The sequence below is a fragment of the Panulirus ornatus genome, chromosome 55, assembly GCF_036320965.1.
Source record: "Panulirus ornatus isolate Po-2019 chromosome 55, ASM3632096v1, whole genome shotgun sequence".
Lineage (NCBI taxonomy): Eukaryota > Metazoa > Arthropoda > Malacostraca > Decapoda > Palinuridae > Panulirus > Panulirus ornatus.
Window position 1 is genome coordinate 38,954,133 of NC_092278.1, and position 20,780 is coordinate 38,974,912.

Consider the following 20,780-nt stretch of genomic DNA (forward strand, 5'->3'; position numbering starts at 1 on the left):
TCTTTTTCACTCCATCCTTCCATCTCCAATTTGGTCTCCCACTTCTCCTCGTTCCCTCCACCTATAACACATATATCCTCTAAGTCAATCTTTCCTCACTCATTCTCTCCATGTGACCAAACCATTTCAATACACCCTCTTCTGCTCTCTCAACCACACTCTTTTTATTACCACACATCTCTCTCACCCTTTCATCACGTACTCGATCAAACCACCTCACACCACATATTGTCCTCAAACATCTATTTCCAACATTTCCACCTTCCTCAGCACAACCCTATCTATAGCCCAAGCCTAAAAACCATGTAACACTGTTGATGTTATCTAAATGATGATATCTAAAACATTTCATTTCCTCCAGTTTTTCTCCATTCAAACTTACATCCCAATTAACTCATCCCTCAACCCTACTGAACCTAATAACCTTGCTTTTATTCACTTTTACTCTTAGCTTTCTTCTTTCATACACTTTACAAAACTCAGTCACCAACTTCAGCAGTTTCTCACCCAAATCAGCCACCAGCACTGTATCATCAGCGAACAACAACTGACTCACTTCCCAAGCTCTCTCATCCACAAAAGACTGCATACTTGCAACTGACTCACTTCCCTAGCCCTCTCATCCACAAGACTGCACACTTGCCCATCTCTTCAAAACTCTTGCATTCATCTCCCTAACAACCCCATCCATAAACAAATTCAACAACCATGGAGACATCATGCACCCCTGCCGCAAACCGACATTCACTGGGAACCAATCACTTTCCTCTCTTCATACTCGTACACATGCCTTAAATCCTTTGTAAAAACTTTTCACTGCTTCTAACAACTTACCTTCCACACCATATACTCTTAATACATTCCATAAAGCATCTCCCTCCACCCTATAATATGCCTTCTTCAGATCCATAAATGCTACATACAAATCCATCTGTTTTTCTAAGTATTTCTCACATAAATTCTTCAAAGCAAACATCTGATCCACACATCGTCTAGCGCTTCTGAAACCACACTGCTCTTCCCAATCTGATGCTCCGTAAATGCCTTCACCCTCTCAATCAATACCCTCCCATAAAATTTCTCAGGAATACTCAACAAACATATTCCTCTGTAATTTGAACACTCACCTTTATCCCCTTTCCCTTTGTACAATGGCACTATGCATGCATTCTGCCAATCCTTAGGCACTTCACCATGATCCATACACACACTGAATATGGTGGGATGAAGAAGTAAGATTGTCAGTGAAAGAGAAGAGAGAGGCGTTTGGACAATTTTGGCAGGGAAACAGAGCGAATGACTGGGACATGTATAAAAGAAAGCGGCAGGAGGTCTAGAGAAAGATGCAAGAGGTGAAAAAGAGGGCAAATGAGATTTGGGGTGGGAGAGTATAATAAAATTTTAGCAAGAATAAAAAGAACTTTTGGAAGGAGGTAAATAAAGTGTGTAAGACAAGAGAACAAATGGGAACATCGGTGAAGGGGGTGAATGGGGAGGTAATAACAAGGAGTGATGAAGTGTCTGTATAAGTAAGTATACAATGAGATGTATATGTATGTATATGTGCCTGTGTGGGTGTTTATGTATATACATGTGTATGTGGGTGGGCTGGGCCATTCCTCACCTGTTTCCTTGTTCTACCTCGCTAACGTGGGAGATGGCACTTAAGTATAATAAATAAATAAATAAATATGGATATAGTGATAAGAGAGATGAAAGAAAACTATGGAAAATAGGCACAAAGATGGAGTGTGGCAGTGAGTTATGGTGGATTCTAGCAAGCCTATTTTGATACTATGTTGTTTGCTGAGAGTGAAGAGGAGTTCTAGAATTTGTAAGTGTGTTTTATGATGTGTGTAAGCATGGACAACTGGAGGTAAATACAAGTAAAAGTAAATCAATGGTGTTTGAAGGGAAACAGAGTGAAAGTACAGATTTTGTAAAATCATATACAGTGAAAGAAGAAAGTGTACTAAATTGTGCTTTGGTTATGGGGGAAGAAAGAATGGAAGAAGTGAGAGAATTTAAGTTTCTAGGAGCTGTAAGTTTGGTGATATGGATGGAGAAATAAGGGAGAGAGCAGCACAGGGTAGAAGAGTCTCTGGGTCCCTTAAAAGAATGATGAAGGGTAGACGTATAAGTATGGAAGTGGAGAGGATTAAGGGATAGCATAGTCCTCCCAATCCTGACCTATGCAAATGAAACATGGAAAAGGAATGAGTCACAAAGGTCAAGAATCCAGCTGTGGAAATGAACTATTTGAGAAGAGCATGTGGTGTGACTAGATGGGATGAAAAAAGTAATGAAGGGATGTATGAGAGATGTGGTATGGTTGGGATTAAAAAGAGAATGAATTATAGAGTGGTAGAATGGGTGAAACAAAACACTTTTGAGGTGGTTTGGGCATGTAGCAATAATGCAACACTGGGGGTTTACAAGGAGAGTGTATGATAGCACAATCAAAGAGGTTAGTGTGAGATCACCTGTGATATGGGCAAATAGGGTGAGAAATACAGGAAGGAGAGAAATGGTGGAAGAATGCATGGAATGGTGTATGCAAGAGAGGCACATACGGGCAGGGAGAAGTGGAGAAACTTTTGTCATGGCCAACCCTTGATGGGAGTTCCTGGAGGGAATGGGCATCAGAGATATAGATGGATAGAGAGATTAAGTCATCACAACTTTCAATAGTCTAATTTTCAATCTCCCTTTCTGATGACCATTCCTACAACTCATTTATCTCAAGTACAAAAAAATAATGGGAATTTCTAATTCTTCTGAATTCAAACTAGTATCAAGCTACAACTGCATCTCTTTTTAATTCTTGAAACTTGCTCTAAGTTGCATACAGTTTTAACATTCTAAACTTATGAATATCATTACATTTAACCTTTCCACTGTAAAGGAGCCCACCTTACCAAGCTCCCATGTTATGTGCAGCCTTAAAGCTCCAGGAGCTTCATAAAAGGGGTTCAACAGTTACAGTTAGAGTAGTCATACTGGAGAGGGAAGGGGAGGGGGAAATAGGAAAAGAAGGAGAAGGGGGCAATTAGCCTCCTTTGCACTATGTCCCATCTTTGTTACTTTGCATTTGATTGGGTTAAACTTCATTAAACATGTACCTGACCACTTCTAATGATTGTCATATTCTCTTAATCTTTCAAAGGAGTATTATTTTTTTGCCTATCCTCTTTCTTAACCAATTTCTTGTATGGGATGGCATCAACTGCATTCTGACAATCTAAGACCACACAATCAACTCCTCAACACAATCAATTCATCAATCTCTTTTACTTAAAGTGCATCACAGCACAATACATGCAACTGAGATGAATACCTGGAACTTCTGAAATCAAAGAAAATACAGGATTCTAGTTTATAGAAACTTAAAAAATCTTACCAATGCCATAGTAGTGATCAAGTTTGCGAACTGTATCATCATAACTAATAAGTCGAAGATGAACATCTGTTTCTGAATCACATCCACTGACTGTGCGCTGTCTCATCCGTGAATGTCTAGAAAGAAGATTAAAATAAAACTGATATAACAGATGTGCAAACCTATAACAGAATCAGTCCAATCACTGCAAGCGGGGACTATATGTTTGGGTAACTTTTCTTTTCTTTATTATAGTTAGGGCATATAAGTTATTAATTCCTGAATTGGCCAACTCTGCCTTGAGGCAAAATGTACGACCATTAATACTTGCAGTAGCTTTTTATGCAACGCCAACACATGCTACAACCAAAAGTTTTTCCATACAATGGTTAGTACATGAGGGGATATCAAGGAAGACTGCATAAGACTTGCGCCCTCATGTTATGAAATAAATCTTGAAGATGTCACTCAACTGAATATAGATTTTACTGATGGAAACCTCTAGTAATCATAATAGTTTATGACAAAAACACTTTAAAAAATACCACACATCTAGGTTGATGTGAAAATACTCCCAGAGTACTCATATACCTGTCAAAGCAGCATAAGTTAAAGGTCACACAGCACAAACCAGAAATTTCTCACCACATGAGTTGTATATCACTATGTTGAAAAAATTATGTTCTCAATAATTGTAACAGTAAACTTATCTTGGTATCCTTTCAAGAATATCTGTTGATATTCTGAAAACAGGACTTTGGATATCAGTGCCTTAGCAATAAGGTCAATTTTATACATATAGTGCTATTTATGCATTACTGGCTCAAGTACCATTTTCTCAACAAAATATAAGAGCTAAACTTTATTAATTCAGAACGTATAGGAAGGCTGAATTAAGGAATTCACATTAAGGAAATGCTCTCACCAGCATTTATACAGGTACACCATCGATTTTCCAGCACTCTTGGTGCCAAAGCCTTGCCGAATTAAACATTTTGCCGGACCAACCATAACCAAGTAATAATATGATTCATCAACACACCTCTAACATCTCACATGTGTCTTAAATATACCTTGGACTGTTAGAAATTTAAATTAAACAAATATTAAATGTAAATTAAATAAATAAATGAAATACATTATACACCTGCTCAGGACTGTGGTGCTCATCAGCTATGACTTTTGCAAATTCGTCCACATACTCAGCAGCTCCTTCGTGGTTTGCAGATCACTTTTCTCCGCACACTTTATTCATGGAAATTCCATGACGCTTCTTGAGTCTTTGAATCCATCCTACACCATAGTCATGCTTATGTTGTAATTTAAGTTCCTTATGGAACAAATTAGCCTGGTCCATTATCATGCTACCTGACAAATCCACTCCATCACTCCGACGCTGCCAAAACCATTCCATCATCACTTGATTGTGCTCAGTACTCTTACCATCTTTCATAGTTTTTCTAACTGTCATTTGCTTCTTGGAATTACTGTTTACATAAAATTTGAATACTTTCTCCCTTTGCTTCTTTATACCATAAAAAGTTGATGAACCAATACTGTAGATGTCACACAGCTTATGCACTAAAACACCAAGGTCCATTTTTTCTTACAGTTATACTTTATCTTGGATCAATATGGACAGGTGTTTATGTTTGACACCACAACTGACACTCATATGTCTTATGACACTCATATGTCATAGCTGGGATTAAATTCAAACAAAAATAAGTTCAGAATCTCACAGAACTACTGTATCACCACCAACAAGTGCAGTGTAAATGTAAATAAGCGCAACCTACACACAACGCCATCTGTGGCCACCCAGTAAACTAGACTGGTGGCTGCGGTAAATTCAAGTTCCCTCATGTAATTTTGTCCAGACTAAAGGACTAAACCATTAGTTGCCTGAAAATCAGTGGTGTACCTGTATCTTTAAGCTGCATGAAGTTTTGAAAGGAATATCTTTAAAAAGAGTGACATTAATTAATTGCATTACAGTGAACAATCACTAATGTGCTTACTAATCACAGAAGCAACTGAGGGTTGTGAATTGGTTAGAATGTGCGAAAAGCTCTGATATCAAAAAGGGAGGTGAGACAATGGATATCTTATGGTGGAGGTATTATTCAGTGCTCAACATTACATAACAAAGAAAGAATAGTTATATCTTTTGTCTTTCAAACATGAGGGGAAAGTGAAGATTGGGCCATCTGAAAACAAGGTCCCAGTCCAGGGCAACACCTGGCAATTCTTTAATATGAAAAAGACAGTCAAACACTATAATAATGACAAACTATACATAAAAAAGTGATCATCACAATAACCTCTGCATCCAAAAAGCAACTTACATACCGAGCTAGCAAAAAAAGAACAAACCAATATGTAACACTTCAAAATACTGTCCACTGTACACCATAAATGCCCTGATTTCAATAAAATGCACATACTTCGAAATTTTTTTCATTCCAATTTTAATTGCCACAGTCACCAAGTTGATGACACTTAAGACATCAAGTTTATGGGCTGACCTAAAAATTAATTATCCAGCTCATAACTTTAAAGATTTTGGCGAGAATGAGTCAAAACTTGATATATTTTACCTTTGGCCACATTAGCAGTACATTTTCATGAGCATGACTAGTTTATGTCAATTAGATATTACAGAAAATTAAGATAAATCTGACTAATATGGAGGTTAGGTGAGGCTTTCATGGCATTATTATCACTTCGGACACCCAGAGAACTTTGGGATTTTTAAGTCTTGGTTAGGTTAGGTTTGTGGTATTACTATCACTTCAAACATCCAGCTAAAATTGGGAATTTTCAGTCTTGGAATTCATTGGATGTCCGAAACAGTAATAATGCCATTTTTGCAGCTTCTGTTTTTTCTTAAGTTAAATACTTTTACTTTAACTAAATTTTCCAAGATGTACTACTGTCACTCAATATCATTATGTAAAATCTTTTTAAGTAAATTCTATTCCTCTAAATCAAGCTCCAAATGCATTTCTGTAATCATAATAAACCATATAAAGCATCTTAAACATATATAGCCATTTTCCAAAGATAGTTCTAAAGTGGAACTCATAAATTACAAAAGTATTTTTTTCAGCTGTCAAAATGACCTTTAATTTGTGAAGGACATCATATGAAACACAAGGCCTAAGGGAATTACTTATTGAATATCATAAGCTTCCCCCTGTCTGTGTTATAGTTGATGGATTTCAACAAAAGTTGTAATGTTGGTTTTCTTTCACTCAAAGCAGTTACTACAGTATCATTTTACCCTACAATTCCCCTCCACCCCAAAGCTCTGCCTATTTTGCAAAAACTCGATGAGGGAGTAAATAACAAACACTCATCAAAACCCATCGCTTGGAAAATGGGCATCCATAAACTTTGAAAGTAATACGGGAAGTTTTAGGAAATATCAATAAAAAAAATATCAACAGTGAGGGGGATGAAGACATGAATTCTAATTTCGCCAAGTGTAGTAGAAGTAGTTGTAGAGCTCTGACCTGTCGTCATCCTGAAGTGAAGGGAAAGTGTTGGTTTATAATTGTCCATCCAATTACCCTTAACTATCCAGCCACACAGGGGCTCCTCCCACTCTCCATCTCACAACACTAGCCAACCTCGAATATAATGAACCAAAATCCTGATAAATCCGGTAATTACAAAGTGGACAATATCATATGACCCAACTGTGCCGTCACGTAGGACGATCATATAATAACTGCGTTTATGTACCACTCAAGTGAAATATGCTTATGACGAACTTTCAAAAGAAATTTCTTTTTCGGTTGATACCATACATTAGAGAACAAAGTGCCTTTGATGCAACTACTTACTGTGATGGCACTACTAAGGTAGACATAATGTTATATGAGGAAATATCTGCCCTGGTCCAGCTCTAACTTTGTCCTTTCCTGCTCGGTTTCAATGTCAAAGATGAGAGGAATGGAATTGGACCAATGTTAAAGAGATATTTACATCACTTTTGAATCTGTTGCATAAATCTCAATGGTATTTTAAATTATATAATACATCTGCTTCTTATATCATTAAAAGTGAATTTAAATATCACAATATTTTTCAATGAAATGATGAATTATCTACTACATGAGCAGTAGTTAATATCCTATCATAGAAAACGTTATTAAACTTTAATGGGTAACTATTATCATAACTATAGAAGTTCATATCTATTTGGTCTACAATAATTCTGAGCAGCTTGTAATATGTTATGGGATTTGATAGGAGAAAGGGAAGCTACACACAAACTCTAACTCGGGTGGTTTATTTCTGCCATTCTCGTACCACAGGCCTAATACATCATGAAACTTTAGTAAGAATAACATAATAATATTTATCATATTTATTATACTTAATAGCTGTTTCCCGTGTCAGCGCGGTAGCGCCAAGAAACAGACAGAACGGCCGATACACACACACACACACACACACACACACACACACATATATATATATATATATATATATATATATATATATATATATATATATATATATATATATATATAAACGCCCATACACGTCATATACATAAATATACATATCAACATAAGCATACATATACATACACATATACAGACATATATATGTATATACACATGTACATATTCATACTTGCTAAAGAATTTTTTTTTTTGCCTTTTCTCTCTCGTGTAATGTAAACTTAAAAAAAAAAAGGCGAACCATGCCATTCTGCAATATATTTCGAGTTTGAAATACACCGGTATCAAAGGCATGTATGTTCTGACTTACCCCTTAACAAAATAGGAAAATAGAATTAGATTTGCATAAATGAGAACTTTTTTTGGTCAAAAGTAAGTGATGCAACTTGAAATTTCGAAAATACTAATAATAATTAGCATAAATCAATGCAATTCTAACAAATGCGCTCACTCACCTTATCCCAAAATCTTCCTCTAGCACTCTTCTGTATATCCCTATGTTGTAATCGACCATCTCTAGCACAGAAAATCAGTTTCATTGGGGATTCCAGCAATGAATACGATAGAGTTTATGCTCTTGTTCTCACTGTGAGGAAACTGACTGTCGATAGCCTGATTAAAATGACCGTTATCAGTGATAACGCAGCCAAAAAAATGTGATTCATCGCTTGCGTGGTCTTGTTTCCAAGGTGAACGCTCTCGCTTAGTAGTTTTTTCTTTTACTTGTATTAATTTTTCAGGTGCCAAGCGATAACATACCATCACAGGACTAGGGTACGGGCAGACAAACTGCCACACAAGACTAAGGCTTAGACAGACAGACGGACGCGCTGGGCTGATGATGCCCGACAGGAAACAAACGTAGAGAGAGAGAGAGAGAGAGAGAGAGAGAGAGAGAGAGAGAGAGAGAGAGAGAGAGAGAGAGAGAGAGATAGCTCTAGTAGACAGGTGAAGACTGTTGCGAGGCTGAAAGGACTTAGCAGCTGGAGTGGTTAAACTCTCCGATTGGGACGGCCTTTCCGCGCCTTTGACAGGGATATGAATCTTAAAACTGTAGCGACTAGTCAGGGATGTTGAATCTGGAAACTAGAAACAGGTCGGGGCTATGGAACCTGGAAACTCTCGCGACTGGTGAGGGCTGCGGAATCGGAAACTCCAGCCACTGGTCAGGGTCATGGAGCCTGTTAAGCTTAGCGTCTTGCCAGGGGTATAGAACTCTGGCGAGTGATCAGGGGTATGGGATCTGTGGTGAATGGTGTGAAGTAGGGTCCCTATGGCAACTGGTCGTCGGTATGGATCATAAAACCTTCAGCAACTGATTGTGGTGCTGTCACACGCCCCTTTGATAGCGATCTTTATTTCCTTGATATTTTGCGCCCCCTACAAACGTGGTTTACCAACGTTACTCACGACGTAAGAAGCACGTACTACGTCACTTGTCACATTAGGTAAGGTGCGTGCCATGAGCGAGTGGGGCCTCAGCCACTGAGAGATCCATCTAGAAGTATCTACACTTTCTTTAACGACTTCGGCGTCCCCTGCAGAAGGCCACACCCTCCTTCGTGTATGTTTAGGTCTCCGGCTGTGGTTGGGGTCATGGAACCTGTAGTATTTCATCATAAGTATGGAGCCTGGAACCTGAAACCTTTGGCGATTTTCCAGGGAAACGGAACCTCTTGTAACTAGCCATGGGTATGGAAGTGACTGTCTCTATTGTAACTAGCCATGGGTATGGAAGTGACTGTCTCTATTGTAACTAGCCATGGGTATGGAAGTGACTGTCTCAATTGTAACTAGCCATGGGTATGGAAGTGACTGTCTCAATTGTAACTAGCCATGGGTATGAAAGTGACTGTCTCAATTGTAACTAGCCATGGGTATGGAAGTGACTGTCTCAATTGTAACTAGCCATGGGTATGAAAGTGACTGTCTCAATTGTAACTAGCCATGGGTATGGAAGTGACTGTCTCAATTGTAACTAGCCATGGGTATGGAAGTGACTGTCTCAATTCATTCACTCTCCCTCCCACGTTACTGCGTCACTCTGTACATCATCAACATAATCTCCTTGTTTACATCGTGCAGGGTTTCCTTATGAGTCTGTTGAAGAATGTTGCAGTTGCTGAACTGCCTGGGCGACAGGACATTCTACAAAATGCTAACAACCACCGGGAGTTGTAGATGTTAATGGCTTAGACTGTTCTATTTCCACCAGCTAAAATCCCCTTCTGAGGTCGAGCTTAAAAAGAATCATCGTCCTTCTTCACTTTGCAAGGACATCCTCAGGTCGGTTGTTCACCGTCAAACTTCATGGTTTTATTATTGAACATTTTGTATCAGACTGAATGAAAAGATTCATCTGGTTCCTTAACAAACACAAACGACGAACGATGATTATCAAAGTCTGACGTAACAGTTCTACTTTCACCAGACTCCCTGGTCTGTACCATGACATGACCCTCACCTTCACCAGACCCCCTGGTCTGTACCATGACATGACCCTCACCTTCACCAGACTCCCTGGTCTGTACCATGACATGACCCTCACCTTCACCAGACTCCCTGGTCTGTACCATGACATGACCCTCACCTTCACCAGACCCCCTGGTCTGTACCATGACATGACCCTCACCTTCACCAGACCCCCTGGTCTGTACCATGACATGACCCTCACCTTCACCAGACTCCCTGGTCTGTACCATAACATGACCCTTACCTTCACCAGACTCCCTGGTCTGTACCATGACATGACCCTCACCTTCACCAGACCCCCTGGTCTGTACCATGACATGACCCTCACCTTCACCAGACTCCCTGGTCTGTACCATGACATGACCCTCACCTTCACCAGACCCCCTGGTCTGTACCATGACATGACCCTCACCTTCACCAGACTCCCTGGTCTGTACCATAACATGACCCTCACCTTCACCAGACTCCCTGGTCTGTACCATGACATGACCCTCACCTTCACCAGACCCCCTGGTCTGTACCATGACATGACCCTCACCTTCACCAGACTCCCTGGTCTGTACCATAACATGACCCTCACCTTCACCAGACCCCCTGGTCTGTACCATGACATGACCCTCACCTTCACCAGACCCCCTGGTCTGTACCATGACATGACCCTCACCTTCACCAGACTCCCTGGTCTGTACCATGACATGACCCTCACCTTCACCAGACCCCCAGGTAGAGGACGGGAGATACAGTCTTATCTCCAAGATATGGGGGTCACTAGGTGCCCAACCCTGGCCATGAACAAACAACAAACAAACGCACAAACCTTGAAAATATTATATAGATTCCCTAACGTTACATGTGACGGTTCGAGACTTGAACTACTGAACAGTAACAGGTTAACATACGACCCTAACAACAAACAGAAACCTAGTTTGCCTTGTGCTCTAACAACAGACAGAAACCTAGTTTGCCTTGTGTTCTAACAACAGACGAAAACCTAGTTTGCCTTGTGTTCTAACAACAGACAGAAACCTAGTTTACCTTGTGTTCTAACAACAGACGAAAACCTAGTTTGCCTTGTGTTCTAACAACAGACAGAAACCTAGTTTGCCTTGTGTTCTAACAACAGACGAAAACCTAGCTTGCCTTGTGTTCTAACAACAGACGAAAACCTAGTTTGCCTTGTGTTCTAACAACAAACAGAAACCTAGTTTGCCTTGTGTTCTAACAACAGACGAAAACCTAGTTTGCCTTGTGTTCTAACAACAGACGAAAACCTAGTTTGCCTTGTGTTCTAACAACAGACGAAAACCTAGTTTGCCTTGTGTTCTAACAACAAACAGAAACCTAGTTTGCCTTGTGTTCTAACAACAGACAGAAACCTAGTTTGCCTTGTGTTCTAACAACAGACGAAAACCTAGTTTGCCTTGTGTTCTAACAACAGACGAAAACCTAGTTTGCCTTGTGTTCTAACAACAGACAGAAACCTAGTTTGCCTTGTGTTCTAACAACAGACAGAAACCTAGTTTGCCTTGTGTTCTAACAACAGACGAAAACCTAGCTTGCCTTGTGTTCTAACAACAGACGAAAACCTAGTTTGCCTTGTGTTCTAACAACAAACAGAAACCTAGTTTGCCTTGTGTTCTAACAACAGACGAAAACCTAGTTTGCCTTGTGTTCTAACAACAGACGAAAACCTAGTTTGCCTTGTGTTCTAACAACAGACGAAAACCTAGTTTGCCTTGTGTTCTAACAACAAACAGAAACCTAGTTTGCCTTGTGTTCTAACAACAGACAGAAACCTAGTTTGCCTTGTGTTCTAACAACAGACAGAAACCTAGTTTGCCTTGTGTTCTAACAACAGACGAAAACCTAGTTTGCCTTGTGTTCTAACAACAGACGAAAACCTAGTTTGCCTTGTGTTCTAACAACAGACAGAAACCTAGTTTGCCTTGTGTTCTAACAACAGACGAAAACCTAGCTTGCCTTGTGTTCTAACAACAGACGAAAACCTAGTTTGCCTTGTGTTCTAACAACAGACAGAAACCTAGTTTGCCTTGTGTTCTAACAACAGACAGAAACCTAGTTTGCCTTGTGTTCTAACAACAGACGAAAACCTAGTTTGCCTTGTGTTCTAACAACAGACGAAAACCTAGTTTGCCTTGTGTTCTAACAACAGACGAAAACCTAGTTTGCCTTGTGTTCTAACAACAGACGAAAACCTAGCTTGCCTTGTGTTCTAACAACAGACAGAAACCTAGTTTGCCTTGTGTTCTAACAACAGACGAAAACCTAGTTTGCCTTGTGTTCTAACAACAGACGAAAACCTAGTTTGCCTTGTGTTACAAAAATAAACCACAATATTACATGAGCGAGTGTGAGTGGTAAAGAACATTTGGCAACGAACTGACTGACAAGAAATGACTAAAATTCAATATTGTGCAATTATTGTAGCTATACTTATTTTCTGCCCATCTGCTAGAACGTATATGAATGTATGACACCAGGCAATGTATGAATGCCTGACACCAGGCCATGTATGAAGGTATGACACCAGGCCATGTATGAAGGTATGACACCAGGCAATGTATGAATGCATGACACCAGGCCATGTATGAAGGTATGACACCAGGCCATGTATGAAGGTATGACACCAGACCATGTATGAATGTATGACACCAGGCAATGTATGAAGGTATGGCACAGACCATATATGAAGGTATGACAGCAGACACTGTACGTTATCTCCCAGGCTACGTACGAAGGCTGTAACAAAGCCGGGTGCATGAGGACCCTGGTCGCTGCCAGACTCCCAACAGCCAGTCATACAAGATGTGATTTTTTTCCCCCTATGATGAACAGTGTGGAGGAGCCAGGGGTAGCGAGGGCGGCCCAGCGTTGACCGGTCACAGCGCTGGGTAGGGCTCAGGGCTCAGCCGAGACGCAGCCACCCGTTTCAACACTAGGCTCAGGTGACTGTGCACTGTGACGGTCTGTCATGCTCACGTACTGTGACAATCTGTCATGCTCAGGTATGGAGGGTATTCGAGTACATAGCATTCGAATAGTCATTTCCCTATTAGGGGCGATCATAGCCTAGCGGTAGCGCTCCCGCCTATTGCACAGGAGTCCCGGGTTCGATCCTAGTTGTTGGAGGTTTGTATGTTCTATGAAGGTGCGCGTTCACATGCACTTTGTTCGTATTCATATACCTTCGCGTTGTACAGTTGGGTTCGGTAAATTGCTGGCTGTGTGAGCCTGATGGGAAATGACCGGTGTAGACCCCTTTGCTCACCGACGTGAGACGAAGGGTATTCAAGTACATAGTATTCGAATAGTTATTTCCCTATTAGGGGCGATCATAGCCTAGCGGTAGCGCTCCCGCCTGTTACATCGGGGTCCCGGGTTCGATCCTGGCTGTTGGAGGTTTATATGTTCTATGAAGGTGCGCGTTCACATACACTTTGTTCGTATTCATATACCTTCGCGTTGTACAGTTGGGTTCGGTAAATTGCTGGCTGTGTGAGCCTGATGGGAAATGACCGGTGTAGACCCCTTTGCTCACCGACGTGAGACGAAGGGTATTCAAGTACATAGTATTCGAATAGTTATTTCCCTATTAGGGGCGATCATAGCCTAGCGGTAGCGCTCCCGCCTGTTACATCGGGGTCCCGGGTTCGATCCTAGTTGTTGGAGGTTTGTATGTTCTATGAAGGTGCGCGTTCACATACACTTTGTTCGTATTCATATACCTTCGCGTTGTACAGTTGGGTTCGGTAAATTGCTGGCTGTGTGAGCCTGATGGGAAATGACCGGTGTAGACCCCTTTGCTCACCGACGTGAGACGAAGGGTATTCAAGTACATAGTATTCGAATAGTTATTTCCCTATTAGGGGCGATCATAGCCTAGCGGTAGCGCTCCCGCCTGTTACATCGGGGTCCCGGGTTCGATCCTAGTTGTTGGAGGTTTGTATGTTCTATGAAGGTGCGCGTTCACATACACTTTGTTCGTATTCATATACCTTCGCGTTGTACAGTTGGGTTCGGTAAATTGCTGGCTGTGTGAGCCTGATGGGAAATGACCGGTGTAGACCCCTTTGCTCACCGACGTGAGACGAAGGGTATTCAAGTACATAGTATTCGAATAGTTATTTCCCTATTAGGGGCGATCATAGCCTAGCGGTAGCGCTCCCGCCTGTTACATCGGGGTCCCGGGTTCGATCCTAGTTGTTGGAGGTTTGTATGTTCTATGAAGGTGCGCGTTCACATACACTTTGTTCGTATTCATATACCTTCGCGTTGTACAGTTGGGTTCGGTAAATTGCTGGCTGTGTGAGCCTGATGGGAAATGACCGGTGTAGACCCCTTTGCTCACCGACGTGAGACGAAGGGTATTCAAGTACATAGTATTCGAATAGTTATTTCCCTATTAGGGGCGATCATAGCCTAGCGGTAGCGCTCCCGCCTGTTACATCGGGGTCCCGGGTTCGATCCTAGTTGTTGGAGGTTTGTATGTTCTATGAAGGTGCGCGTTCACATACACTTTGTTCGTATTCATATACCTTCGCGTTGTACAGTTGGGTTCGGTAAATTGCTGGCTGTGTGAGCCTGATGGGAAATGACCGGTGTAGACCCCTTTGCTCACCGACGTGAGACGAAGGGTATTCAAGTACATAGTATTCGAATAGTTATTTCCCTATTAGGGGCGATCATAGCCTAGCGGTAGCGCTCCCGCCTGTTACATCGGGGTCCCGGGTTCGATCCTAGTTGTTGGAGGTTTGTATGTTCTATGAAGGTGCGCGTTCACATACACTTTGTTCGTATTCATATACCTTCGCGTTGTACAGTTGGGTTCGGTAAATTGCTGGCTGTGTGAGCCTGATGGGAAATGACCGGTGTAGACCCCTTTGCTCACCGACGTGAGACGAAGGGTATTCAAGTACATAGTATTCGAATAGTTATTTCCCTATTAGGGGCGATCATAGCCTAGCGGTAGCGCTCCCGCCTGTTACATCGGGGTCCCGGGTTCGATCCTAGTTGTTGGAGGTTTGTATGTTCTATGAAGGTGCGCGTTCACATACACTTTGTTCGTATTCATATACCTTCGCGTTGTACAGTTGGGTTCGGTAAATTGCTGGCTGTGTGAGCCTGATGGGAAATGACCGGTGTAGACCCCTTTGCTCACCGACGTGAGACGAAGGGTATTCAAGTACATAGTATTCGAATAGTTATTTCCCTATTAGGGGCGATCATAGCCTAGCGGTAGCGCTCCCGCCTGTTACATCGGGGTCCCGGGTTCGATCCTAGTTGTTGGAGGTTTGTATGTTCTATGAAGGTGCGCGTTCACATACACTTTGTTCGTATTCATATACCTTCGCGTTGTACAGTTGGGTTCGGTAAATTGCTGGCTGTGTGAGCCTGATGGGAAATGACCGGTGTAGACCCCTTTGCTCACCGACGTGAGACGAAGGGTATTCAAGTACATAGTATTCGAATAGTTATTTCCCTATTTGGGGCGATCATAGCCTAGCACTAAGCGTACCCGACTACCACGCAAAAGATCCTGGGTTCGAATTCTGACTGTTGGAGGGCATTATGTCTTCTATGAAACTGCGTGTTCACAGGTATTTAGGATGGAGAGTGCAGAGAGCAGTGGCCAGTTAAGGAGTGAGGGAAGTAAAGTATATTGACGATCACTTCTTATGAAGACTCCTGAGCCGTTCTCACGAGATCATATGAGATGCTCAGAAGAAATCATATGGCGGTGAAATGTCTCTCTCCCTCAGTCAACTCCATCCTTCAACAAACGTCTCTCCAACCTTCTACTTCTCTACCTCCCTCTCTTCACCTTCCTCCATCATTTCCACCTTCATTTCTCTCCCTCCACCTTCGTGTCTCTCACTTACGTCCACCCTGGTTCTTCCTGCTGTTCTCCACCCGCGTCTGTAGCTGTCTGCTCCCCAGCGTGCCGTCTCCTACTGACCAATGAGGTACCTGAAGCTAAATCTTCTCCAGATATCTTTATCTCCCTACACAACTCTCTCCACTCTCCAGACTAACACCACTCTCACCTACACGCTCCAGTGCACTCTTCTTCCACTCACCTTTCTCCTCACCTTCCTCATCCTCTTCATATGATCATTGATCATCTCAAGATTCATTTTCTTTTAAATTCTTCTTTTCTCTGCTCCAGATCTTCCTCTCACATTCTACAGTGAGCGACGCGACACGGGCTAATATGCCCCAGTCAGAGGCCGTCTCTCCCACTCCAAACCCGAATTTGACAGTAATTTGCATCTTGTAGTATTTCCATCACTGGAGTATCACTCCACCTCGACCTTCCATCACTAGAGTATCACTGCACCTCGACCTTCCATCACTGGAGTATCACTGCATCTCGACCTTCCATCACTGGAGTATCACTGCACCTCGACCTTCCATCACTGGAGTATCACTGCACCTCGACCTTCCATCACTGGAGAATCACTGCACCTCGACCTTCCATCACTGGAGTATCACTGCACCTCGACCTTCCACTTCCCGGCGTCAGGGAAGCTCATCTATTAATGGCTTCTTCTTCATCTGCAAACTTGTCTAGTCTTCCGTAGACCTCCAGCCACTTGTCCGTCTCCATCACCTGTGTACCACAACCTCCAACCATTGTACTGCCCAACACTCTGTGAGTTTCTCATATCTTCCACCATCACAAACAGTCTCTGAGGAGCCCACTGGTGTGTTGCTGTGTGTATTCTTTTGTATTTTGTAACCCGTCACCATCCAGTTGCGCATCGCACATCACATCTCACACACTCAAACTCCTCTCTATACTTTTGGTCCAATGATTTATAGTTTCCTGTTTTACACACAATTCCAAATTCCTCAGACACATTCTGACATTGTACCACACATTGCACCATCAATCATGCGCCTCACTTACCATCCTTGTCCCTGCTGTGATGGTCATCAGCCTCTCTCATACAGAAGCAACACACACGGACACGAAGAACAGGACCTGTGCACGGTGTACCGCCAACATCGCAAGAAGAACGCTAGGGTTTTGTCGCCAAAGAAATAACTATCCAGAGTTAGTACAGGTACGTACGTACACACGGTACAGGTACGTACGTACACAAGGTACAGGTACGTACGTACACAAGGTACAGGTACGTACGTACACACGTTACAGTGAAAAAAAAATATCTTACCGGATGGTTCTGACTGGTGTTGCCTCGCTAGGCTTCGTTCAGTTTGAATGTGAGACAAAGTTTCCAGTAATTACGGTCGCCCACTCAATTGTAATTTCCATCGAAATATGAAATCAATATAGAATTGATCATTGCAAATGGCGGGAATCATCGTCAGCAACTGGTATATTATAGTATCCTGAAAGCATGGCTACCAATGTGTGGCCAAACCAATGGGTAATTCTTAAAATACTTCATATGTCGTGTCATATTGTTTCACACAAAAGGTGTTAACATATTTTTTTACCGTGTGTATGAGAGGAGAGGGGCCGGCTAGACGACTGTAGTGATGATACCTCCTCAACATGCACCCAGAGTAACGGATTTCGCTCACTGGAACACCAGCCAGGCAACCCACGCGTCAAGGACGGAAGCGGAAATCATCTTTTTTCACGTAGAAGATCAAAACTTGACGTTTGAGAGAGAAAACTGGACAAGAGAAATATTGATCACGTTGTGGCCAGGGAGTCTGACGCCTGACAATGTATTACGCAGAGTTTGTGAAGGCACTTGGACGAGGTAGATGGTGAGGGTTGATCTAAGACGATGAAGGCGACCCACACGAAACCAGGCCACATCACGAGACGATCCGCGACGTAGGCGTGGTGGTGACCACGACGCAGGCGTGGTGGTGACCACGACGCAAGCGTGGTGGTGACCACGACGTAGGCGTGGTGGTGACCACGACGCAGGCGTGGTGGTGACCACGACGCAGGCGTGGTGGTGACCACGACGCAAGCGTGGTGGTGACCACGACGTAGGCGTGGTGGTGACCACGACGCAGGCGTGGTGGTGACCACGACGCAGGCGTGGTGGTGACCACGGCATCATCCACACCAGCAGAAGCTCTGGACACCCATTCACTGTCCTCCCCGTCATCACCTGATCCTCGTGTTGATGATGATGACTGAGGCACACAAGACGCACGCACAGGTCAGCTGAAGGATGTACGTTTTGCAGATGACCAGAAGGAAAGAGTTAGTGAGGTAAGAGCTGGTCCACGGACGCCTCACGTAACACCGTAAACAACACAACAAATGACTGGTGTACGAAGGTAACCGACAGATGAACAGTGTGCAGTACTACGGACTGGTACATGACTGGTTACTGGTTCTGGTCCCCTAACTTTCACAGGTAATCCCTTGTAATCTAAAATGATACTTTGAATAATTAACTGACCAATAAAATTTTTCCACGTGTGATGTAGAATAAAAATCTGACCGTACAATCGTGTTCTAAATGTTCAAATTCACCTAGATACACCCTGACCTGCTCACACCATAACACAGAATACAGAATTCACGTTTCATATCGGTAACTGGTCTGTAACCCTGTGCGCATGTAACAAACATCTGACTCCACCGTTATTTTGTATTTGTGAAAATACAGACAAATGTACTTTGACCTACCTACAGCACAGTGACTGCAAAAAGAAGTATCGGTAAACAACCAAATTCACAAGAAATCTATCGAAATCCCAGAGCACTGCAGCTGGATCGAGTAAACACGTCTCTAGAACGGCTGGAGCCCATGAAGGAGGAGCATGGAGTATGACCATGAAGGAGGAGCATGGAGTATGGCCATGAAGGAACACATGAACATGGAGATTCTGTTGGAAAGGACGACTATTAAGTGATTACGACCTAACAACACCTCACCTTAATGACGGGGGTTGACTGGAACAACAATTTTCTTAACAACGAGAGATCAGCTGACACCAGAGTGAATGATGGTGGCTATTTTGATGACGAGACTTTCTTGGTAAATGGTATCATCACAGGATCCTCCAGCCGTGTACACAGGCAGCGAGGAGGCTCTGCCTTCCAGCAGCGCCCACCAGGAGGCACTGAGGTACGTCAGGCACGACAATGTGGCGGGAATTGCTTCCCAAACAGACGGTCAGTCACGGTCCACAGACGTAGTAGCATCGTGCATCTACAGCGCAGGGTCTGCGTCTGGCCAGTCACAAATGCCAGACGTGCAGTCAACCCCGACATCCCTGTGGCCTTCACTGTCTCTCCCTATACCTGGCATTGAGGGGAGGATGAACACCTGGGCTGACTGTGAGCCGACTAACGCGCCTAGGATTCGAAGCCGGGCGGGCCAATGTGTGATTTCATAGTGAGCAATGCTGACCGCTACACTTGCAGAAGCCACTCTTGTGGGAGGGTTTCGAGTGGGGATCTTGCATCATGAGGTCAGTTGTGGCATGTCTATGGTAATGGGAGCAGCCCCTCCTACTGGTCACATAGAGAATGTCTGTAAGTGTACAGCACGTCCTCCGTAAGGTGTCACTTTTCCTAACTTAGCGGCTCCTGACTTACCTACAACATGGTATAATACCATACGTATCAAGGCTCAGCTCATCCCACTCAGGTACTTGAACACTGGATGAATCTCACGCTCGTCATTTGAATCAACGTATCGAAATATGTATAATACACTGCCCAGGATTCCTTAATGCATAAATGTACTCTTATTCCCTTCTGGTTATATATGAAATGCTTACACGATCGCCACTACCACCTGGACATCTCCTGCGTACCACTAGTTAGAAACCACTGCTGAAACATCCAGGTGACTGCAATGTCTGAGTGGTGTCATATCGTCTCTCAGTCTCCTAACTCTCTGTCATCCTCCAGTCTGAAGCTACGTGAGTCTCCATGTCCACGAACCACATTGCCCGATCGTCGTCTGGTCCGTCTCCACTCTGCCACCAAGCTGTGGTGGTGTTCTGCATTCATCGACCAGTCTTCCTCTCAGTGTGTGACGGTGTGTCCCCGCCATCTAATCACTTGACCGTGACACAAGCCACACATCATACCTCGAGCAGTGGCAGCAGACGGTCAAGTGCCACATGGCTGAGGTTATGGCAAACTTGTTTCAAGTTGTTTTAAACGCATCATAGTTCCCAGGGTCGATCTCCTGTTTCTTCACCTTAACATTCCAGATGTGACTTCAAGAACTGTACATCCAGCAGTAATGGTCGGTCCTCACTCCCTCCTACAGGTGAAGCAGTCAGTAATGTGTGCTCGGATTATCCACAATGGTTTGGTCTTCCTCTGTCCCTGTACTGGTAGTGTAGCTTGAACACTGCCGGGGTCTGATCTCTCATGTTCTGTCTGACCTGCTACACGGGAGTGGACACAAGGACACTCCTACACCCCTCAGACACGCAGGGGTGAAGCACAGACGGACCCTACCAGTCCTACG

General features: G+C 43.1%; 1 protein-coding gene across 4 annotated transcripts in view; it reads right to left on the minus strand.

Moving 5' to 3' along the window:
- Positions 1-8,456, minus strand: part of LOC139765716 (probable phosphorylase b kinase regulatory subunit beta) — a 217,915-nt gene extending 209,459 nt beyond the window's left edge. For 2 of the 4 annotated variants that reach the window (XM_071693511.1, XM_071693510.1), the window contains exons 1-2: positions 7,231-7,370; positions 3,401-3,516 (exon numbers count right to left, since the gene is read on the minus strand). In XM_071693511.1, the coding sequence (XP_071549612.1) occupies positions 3,401-3,516; positions 7,231-7,256 (142 nt within the window). In that variant the 5' untranslated portion in view covers positions 7,257-7,370. Of the gene's footprint in view, positions 1-3,400; positions 3,517-7,230; positions 7,371-8,312 lie in introns of those variants that run through there. The other 2 variants (XM_071693507.1, XM_071693508.1) reach the window with 2 other exon arrangements.
- Positions 8,457-20,780: the final 12,324 nt, after the last annotated feature.